The 8,236-nt window shown below is 60.3% G+C and overlaps 1 protein-coding gene across 1 annotated transcript in view; it reads left to right on the top strand.

Moving 5' to 3' along the window:
• Arhgap27 (Rho GTPase activating protein 27) overlaps positions 1 to 6,949 on the top strand; it is a gene marked incomplete in the record, with an annotated part of 27,964 nt that extends 21,015 nt beyond the window's left edge. Inside the window, 14 exon segments of the mRNA XM_013519297.1 lie at positions 150 to 332; positions 455 to 535; positions 604 to 687; positions 947 to 1,014; positions 1,197 to 1,287; positions 1,718 to 1,825; positions 3,942 to 4,040; positions 4,696 to 4,774; positions 4,862 to 4,984; positions 5,066 to 5,164; positions 5,253 to 5,330; positions 5,446 to 5,580; positions 5,658 to 5,763; positions 5,840 to 6,949. Coding sequence (XP_013374751.1) covers positions 150 to 332; positions 455 to 535; positions 604 to 687; positions 947 to 1,014; positions 1,197 to 1,287; positions 1,718 to 1,825; positions 3,942 to 4,040; positions 4,696 to 4,774; positions 4,862 to 4,984; positions 5,066 to 5,164; positions 5,253 to 5,330; positions 5,446 to 5,580; positions 5,658 to 5,763; positions 5,840 to 6,017 — 1,512 coding nt within the window.
• Positions 6,950 to 8,236: the final 1,287 nt, after the last annotated feature.

Here is an 8,236-nt window from a genome sequence, read left to right as displayed (position 1 = left end):
GGCCGAGGGCGGGGCCGAGGGCGGGCGGGGTCAGAGGGGCGGGGCCCGGTGGGTTGAGGGTGGGGTCGGGGGCCCTGACACCTCCCTGGAAGGCCGACCTGGGGGGGAGCTGGGGCGGTATTGGTGCTGAGCACTTCTGCTCCCCGCAGCCCCCCACCCCAGAGGCCGACTACCCCGAGTCGCTGTCAAGTTACCCTGAGGAGGACTATGCCCCCGCTGGCTCCTGCGGGGAGTCCAGCCCCGCGTCCCCGTTGTCCCCGCCCCCCGGCTGGTCTTGTCACCTGGGCCCCGACGGGCAGACGCTCTACACCAACCACTTCACGGGAGAGCAGGTAGGGCAGAGGCTGGCGGGGCACGCCTGGGATCCCCCAAGCCCGGCCACCCTGGGATCCGCTGGTGGGACCGACCCCTCGCAGGCGTAGGGCGTGGGCCTTGACCGCCCCTGTCCCCACAGTGGGTGAGGCTGGAGGACCAGCACGGCAAGGCCTACTTCTACAGGCCACAGGACTCCTCGGTGCGGTGGGAGCTGCCCCAGGTAACCAGCGTGGGACGGAGCGCCTGTGCGGCCAAGGAGACCCTGTATGACAGTGTCCTCCTCCGCAGGTCCCCGTCCCTGCCCCTCGGACCATCCGCAAAACCAGTCAGGATGGTGGCACTCCAGCCTCAGCCAGCCCCCCAGAGGAAAAGGTGAGGGGTGGGCATGCAGGCCCTGGGGGACACCACTGGAGAAGTGGGGAGTCCTGAAGGACTGGGGGCGGAGACGGGGGTCCTCCTGCCTTTCTCCAGGCCAGCACTAGGCCCAAGTGCGGGGGTCTTGAGGGAGGAGCAGGCCCCTCCACAGCTGCCAGGTGGCCAGTGAGGAGGAGACTCCATCCAGCCCACAGGGATTGCCCACGGAGCTCTGCCATGGCTCATCCCGGGGCCCCACTTTCTCCCTTCTCCCTAGATCAAAACGTTGGACAAGGCAGGGGTGCTGCATTGCACCCGGACGGCGGACAAGGGGAAGCGGCTCCGGTGAGAGCTGGCCCAGAAGGGCAGGGTGGGCCTGTCTTCCGGGGACTCTCCTGAGGTCTTAGGGGCACTGAGAGATAGATAGTGCCTTGCCTCGTGCCCCTTGTCTACTGGGAAGGATGCCCTTACCTTGGGAGTCAGCACATCCTCTGCTGGGAGCAAGTCTGAGCCCTGCTTGCCCCCAGGAAGAAGCACTGGAGCACCTCCTGGTCAGTGCTAGAGGGCAGTGTCCTGACCTTCTTCAAGGACTCCAAGACCTCGGCTGCAGGCGGCCTGGTGAGGCTGGGGCCCTTGCAGGGACCTCCCCATCTAACCTGGTCTGATCTAGGCTGAGAGAGCTGTACCATCAAGCAACGCAACTGGGCTCAGCAGAGAGAGGATGGTGGCATCAAATCCACCCAGCACAAGCAGTCCCAGCCACCTTGGGGTGGGGCAGTCCTTGCCAGTGGAAGGAGGAAGACCAGCCTGGCATCCTGCACCTGGGGTGGCTGCGCGGGCAGCAGTGAACAAGCTGGCCAGCAGGCTTCTGACTAAGAAGCGCCAGGACATCTAGGGCCCAGGAACCCAAAGCTGTTGTCTGGCTCTACTGGGGTCCCCAGTCTGTCCCTAGAACCAAGAAGCCAGTGGGTCAGAGGCAAATGCTGTGGCAGGCGCCTTTGAGGTGAAGACCCCCTAACCATGCGCCACCCCTCCCCCCCTCTGCCAGAGGCAGCAGCCTTCCAAGCTCTCCACGCCAGAGTACACGGTGGAACTGAAGGGGGCCTCTCTTTCCTGGGCCCCCAAGGACAAATCCAGCAAGAAGAATGTGATGGAGGTGAGCAGTGGGCAGGGAGGAGGAGCCTTCTCCACAGCTGGCACCAGGAAAAGGAGCTGGCGAGTGGGATACCAGGCCAGAGCTGCCCATCCTGGAGCAGCGTTTCTGCCATCTGGGTCCACCCTTCCCCCGTAGGAGCTGAGATTGGTGAGGAGCAGGGGTTTCTGGGACAGGAAGCTGTTATGCCTAGAATTGGTGCCCTCTTCTGGCTGCTGGGCAGGGCCATCTGCTCTCAGTAAAGAAACCAGGGCAGGAACAAGCTTTTGGGGATCTCCAGAATGAAGAACAGGATGACCCAGGGGAAGGCTTCACAGTGCCAGGTCCTTCCCTGTTTCGCTTTTTCTGTGGTCTTCTTTTCAAACGGCTGTGTCCCCACCTGGGTCCCTGAAAGTTGTGCAGCAGATTTCCACAAAAACACAGGTGGTAACTGAGTGCAGTGGCAAATGCCTGTAATCCCAGCACTCAGAAGGCTGAGCAGGGAGGATCACTGTGAGTTCGAGGCCAGTCTTGTCTACATAGTGACCTGGGTCACTGTGAATTCAAGGTCAGCCTGAAATGCGTATCGAGACCCTATCTCAAAAATAAATATTTATAGGTGTCAAACTGGTGGAATCCCCTAAAAACCCAAGCAAAACAAATTAGAGATGGAAGTCAAGGTAGAGAGGGGCTGGGGGCAGGTGATAAACAGGTGCTAAGGTGGCTGCTGAAAAACAGCGTGTTTCTCCGGTAACTGAGATGAAGGCTGTCAGTGACACAGCTAATTGTTGGGGCAGGGGACCCCATCCAGCTCTTCAGGAAACCACAGTTCCTTCTTCACCCTTTGTTCTTGGAGAAACTCCCAGCATGTAGCTCAGTGAACACAGGGTCTAGAGGATGAGGCCAGTGCCCTGCCACAGATCGCCCTGTTGGGTGATGGGGATCCTGTGCTGTCCAGGTAGCTTATTATTAAGGGAGCAAAGTCTGGCCTCAAATTTCAGCCCAGAAAAACCAGTTCTTTAAGGAGCCCTGGCGGGGTATCCTCAGTGATCCGCTGAGCTTCTTCCAGTTCCAGAGCCAGGGTGTCCAGAGCAGCATTAGAAACCCAGTTTTAGAGATGAGCTGCTCTGATCCATCATCTGAAGCCTTCTCAAAGCTTCGTGAGGCAGTTTCCATCAAGAACTCACGTCTGCCATGGTGTCAGGTTGGGCCAGGACCTCATCTTTGAGAGCCACAGTCCTTCCTAGACTGGGGCATCCTTCACACTGTCACCTGTCACACCACTTCTGACTGGGCTGCTGCCAAAGCTTCTGAGAAGGCCTGGCCTAGTTGTCTTCTTTTGGGGGAGGAGGGGTTGGTTTTCTGAGACAAGGTCTCACTCTGTAGCCCAGGCTGGCCTGGAACTCGTGGCCCTCCACGCCTGGCCAGTTGTCCTCTTTGGCAAGGTCTGAAGGCCAACAGTGCCCTTGGAATCTTTGTGAGCCCAGAAGGATGCCAGTCCTGACGGAAGCTCAAGCTTGCCTCCCTGCCAGTGGCAGCTGTCCTCCCTCTACTCAGGGCACCCTGTAGGTGACTCCAGGGTTTTCTTGCAGAAAGAGCCCCAAGCTCTGTAGCACAGGGCTGGGTGGCTTCACAGGGCCCAGGATGTCCTTGCAGGGCTACGGATGCTCGGTGGCCTCCCTCACAGGCCCCCGATTACTGTGTGCCTTGCAGTGCTTGGCCATGGGAGACTTGCAGGTGTGAGCTGATCATGTTCAGAGTGAGCTGCCAGAAAGGCTGGCTGTCGCTTTAGGTTTTTAGCCCCTTCAGGTAACAGGCACAGGCTGGGGCCTGTCCGGGTCAGTAGGCTGTGCAGGTGTCCTCCAAGTTCTGGCTGATGGATTCTGAATGATGGACGGGCTGGGGGCGCGGGGCACAGACTGGAAAAGCTGGGGTTTCCATTGTACACAAGGTCTCGCTTTCCCAGAGAGAGGTGCAGCCTACAGACCTCTCCACCCTCCAGGGTGTCCGGACCCTGCTGACTCCCAGCCAGGGCTTTGCTCACCCGGCTCCGCCCTAAGGGGCAGGGACCCGTCATCTCCACCTCTGAGCCCCCCCCTGCACCGGTCCCGTGGTGACCCAGTGACTTGTATCCCTCCAGCTGCGGAGCCGAGATGGCTCTGAGTACCTGATTCAGCACGACTCAGAAGACGTCATCAGCGCCTGGCACAAGGCCATCACGCAGGGCATCCAGGAGTGGGTAGGCAGAGCCCCAGCCTCCTGGCTGGGGAGGGGCCTCTGCCCTGCACAGTGAGCCCTGGCACCTGGGGATGGCCTCTCGGGAGGGCTCTGCAGGAGGGGACAGGCACAAGGGGCATTTCCAATCTCAAGGGAGGCAGGAAGAAAACTAGGAATACTCAGAGCCAGCTGCAGGCCAGACAGGCTGAAACAAGAAGATAAAAGACTGAATTCAAGTTCACCTTTTTTAGGTTCAGAAATACTAATTACGTAAGTAGAGATGGGTGGGCCCTTCTCACAGCTATTCGTCTGGCCATGACCCTGGGCTCTGAGCCAACTTGGGGTGCAGCTTTGGGCTGTAGTGATAGAAGCAGGAGTCCAGATGCAAGAGGGTGGTAGTTCAGCTGTTAACAGTGCACTGGCTCCTGCTGGAAAAATAATTTGTCAGCTGGAGGTCAGTGGAGGAGTGTGTGCAGGTGCTGAGGAAGATGCCGGGAAGAGAGGCAGGGAGGGGTCGGGCACAGGATGGGCGGGTGAGGAGCACAAGGTGCCTGAGGGTTCCTGTGGCCAAAGGAGGCAACACCCTGATGGGGTCTGGGTAGGGGCCCTGCCTGAGGGTCTCCTCAGAGGCCTGCCAGGGCCGTCTGGGCACTGCCCTGCTCAGACCACAGTTCCAGCCCACAGATCCGGCCCTGGAGGAGGACAGTGAGGCCAGCAATACAGACTTCAGGTCCAGCGAGAGGGAGGACGGTGCAGGTGAGCCATGCAGGGTACAGTGTGGGGGCATCCAGGCTGGGACCCGATAGCCCACCGATGCCTGTGTCCCTGCCTGTATCCCCGCAGCTGCACCCGCCCCAAGTCCTGGGACCCCAGAGAGTGACCTTAGCCGCGTGCGGCACAAGCTGCGCAGGTTCCTGCAGAGGCGGCCGACACTGCAGTCGCTGCGGGAGCGGGGCTACATCAAGGGTACCACGGGGAGAGGAGAGGGGTCCTGGAAGAGGGGGCGGGGAGGGAGGTTCTTGCCCGACACTGACCCCCTGTCCCTAGACCAGGTCTTTGGCTGTTCGCTGGCCACGCTGTGCGCGCGCGAGAAGAACTCCGTGCCGCGCTTCGTGCAGCAGTGCGTGCGTGCCGTGGAGGCCCGGGGTATGCGCAGCTCCCTCAGTACTGGGACGGGAAGTGGGGCACCGGGCCTGGGGCTTGGGCAGGTGGGTCAGTGCCTCGATCTCCGCAGGGCTGGACACTGACGGGCTGTACCGCATCAGCGGGAACTTGGCCACCATCCAGAAGCTGCGCTACCATGTGGACCACGGTGAGGCCCCTACCCTGGGGCAGAGCAGCTGCGCTGACTGCACCACCTCTCCCCTCTTTGATTCCCCACCTCATTTGTCCCCTCTGCCCCTTCTGACCCCCGTGCCCTCCCTCAGACGAGCGCCTGGACCTGGACGATGGCCGGTGGGATGACGTCCATGTTGTCACCGGCGCGCTCAAGCTCTTCCTGCGCGAGCTGCCTGAGCCGCTGTTCCCCTTCTCGCACTTCAGCCAGTTCCTTGCAGCCATCAGTGAGCCAGAGCCCCAGAGGCCCGAGTGGGGGGTTTGGGGGCCCCGTTGTGCTGCGCCAACCCCTGTCTCCCTGCAGAGCTGCAGGACCCAGCCAGGCGTGGCCGCTGTGTGCGGGACCTGGTGCGTTCGTTGCCTACCCCGAACCATGATACCCTGCGGCTGCTGTTCCAGCACCTGCGCCGGTGAGCACAGCCACTCTGTGACCAAGGTGGGGTCCCCACGGCTCCCACCCCAGGCCTAACAGTTCTCCCCCCACAGGGTGGTGGAGCATGGGGAGCAGAACCGCATGTCAGTGCAGAGTGTGGCCATTGTGTTCGGGCCTACCCTGCTGCGGCCGGAGACAGAGGGGGCCAGCATGCCCATGACCATGGTGTTCCAGAACCAGGTGGTGGAGCTCATCCTTCAGCAGTGCACGGACATCTTCCCACCACAGTGACTGGCTGCCGCCCACCCCTGGTGCCACGGGTACCACAACCTCAAGTGGGGCTTTCTTGTCATGTCCTGCGCCAGGCACTCTGGTTGGGTACCAGGATGGGGGCTTCTGTTCTGGGAGGGGGATTTGGTGAGGGGTTTCCTGGGTGCTTCAGGCAGCACCTGGCCCAAGCCCTGTGTAGGTGACCAAACAGGGACTGACAGCTGCTGACAGGACCATGTGACCTGTGGTGTAAGCCTCTTTGCCCCAGCCAGAGATCTGGCTTCATCTGCCTTCGTGTCTAACGGTCCACATCGGGATCTGATCTGCTGTATCCCGGGCAAGGGTTTTTCATGCCTATGTGCCCTGCCCCTGCCACAGAGGGGCCCTGTCCACATAGAGCCCTGATACAGGATGAAAACCAGCTTGTGAGGCTCCTCCGTCACCAGGGCACAGCTTCTGGAGAGGGGACCCGGCCTCTCAGACACCTTCCCAGCCTGCCCGCTCTTCTGGAGGGAGTAGCACCCTCTCTGGTCCTGGCTGCCAAGCTGCCTACTGGGGCCCACCTTGCCACAGCACTGGGAGAGGTGTAGGGCACCCAGCCTTGGGAAACGAGGGGTGTGCCTGGGTCAGCAGCCCCGACCCACCCCTCCTCCTGCACAAGCACCTCGGGCTATGGATCCCATGTCCCCACCTCCTTGTTCGTGGCTCAGGGAACAATAACAGCACGTATGTATTGAGCATCCACACCTGGCCAGGCATCCTGCCCTGCCGACCCTTGAGTCTCTCCAAGTCGGTATTTATTGTGTCTTGTGTGTCAGGCACACGCTGCTGGCCCTGTAGAGCCAGGGTCCAGGCAAGAGTGCCAGTGGGGATCTCCTACCATACATCTAAGTATTTAAAAGTTGTAAATCAAGCTAATGACTGTGAAATAAAATGTTTTATTCTCCTACTTAGCCAGGGTGTTTTGATGATGATTCGGAAGACCAGGTTCTAATTTAAACATCTGTGACTCTTGCAAGGTCCCTGAGAACGTAGTGGGGTAAGAAGCTGGGCTCTCAGCCTGCCCCTCCCTCTTCCCACTGCAGAGCAGAGAACAGGCTCTGTGCAGACAGGGTGCCACAGCTCACAGGTGACACCTGAAAGAGTGGGCGTGGCCATTGAGCCAGGGCATGCTGGGCCCCCATATTGGGAGCCTGGTCTAAAGGAAACATCCAGTCTCCAGGAGGCCCCTTCAATGGCTCACCCTCCAGGGAGAGCCACAGACAGAGCGCAGCCTGGAGCCCCTAGAGGAAGGGGACAGTGGCGGAAGCAGGCAGGCTCAGCAACTGGTGATGCGGTCATCGTGCGGCAGGAAGAGGTACAGGTGCTCCAAGGGCTTGCTGCGGGATGACGGCCCCAGGACTCGAGATTCCTCTGCCGGAGCATGTGGACTAGCCAGCTTTTCCTCGTAGGACGTAATACCTGTGCCACAGCTCAGAGGAGGAGTGGGTCATTGTGGCTCACGGCTTCTGAGGTTTCAGGCCATGGCAGACTGGCTCCTGGGGGGTCATCGTGGCAGGCGAGTGTGGGGAGCACAGCAGCTTAACTCCCTGACAGCTGGTGAGCAGAGCACAGAAGACACCGAGTGAGACAGCCTACAAAGTCCCCGTGACACTGCCCCCCAGCTGGGCCCACCTCCGGCAGCACACTTTCTGGGGAATAGCCTAGCATGTGTAGGGCACCATGAAGACAGGGAGAGGGATCCCTTCCACTGTCCACATGCCCTCAGCTCTTCTTTGGCTCCTAAAGCCCTAGCAACCTGATCTTTATGTGTCTTATGTTTCTTTTGGAGAGTGTCCTGTAGATGGACTCATGCAGCGCGCAGCCTTTCCAGAAAACTGGCTCTTGTGCTCAGTATGATGCCCTTCTTGTCCACAGTTCAGGACCTGTGACATGAGTGTAGCCCGTGGTGGGCTTTGGCAGTCCAGCCGCCAGGGAAGGATGAAGCAGGGCACTCAGCCATAAGCAGCCAGGCTTCCTCCCTGGGGATCCCATACCCTACTCTGAAGCCTGAGCTGGTCCTGGGTGGAATGTCTGCTGCAGAGCGATGGGGCGCTGAGACAGAGCTGCCAGCAGGGGGCACCAGAGGCCATACCCAAGGGTGAGTACATTGGCACCCTGAGGTCTTGGCCCACAGTGGACCCCAGCCCACAGGTTTCAGCCCAGCCTTAAGCTCCAAATTAGTGACTGAGACTGGTGAT

Source organism: Chinchilla lanigera, unplaced genomic scaffold (assembly GCF_000276665.1).
Source record: "Chinchilla lanigera isolate Chin_1 unplaced genomic scaffold, ChiLan1.0 scaffold00050, whole genome shotgun sequence".
Taxonomy (NCBI): domain Eukaryota; kingdom Metazoa; phylum Chordata; class Mammalia; order Rodentia; family Chinchillidae; genus Chinchilla; species Chinchilla lanigera.
Note: the sequence above shows the minus strand (reverse complement) of the source record. Positions and strands in the feature narration are given on the sequence as shown.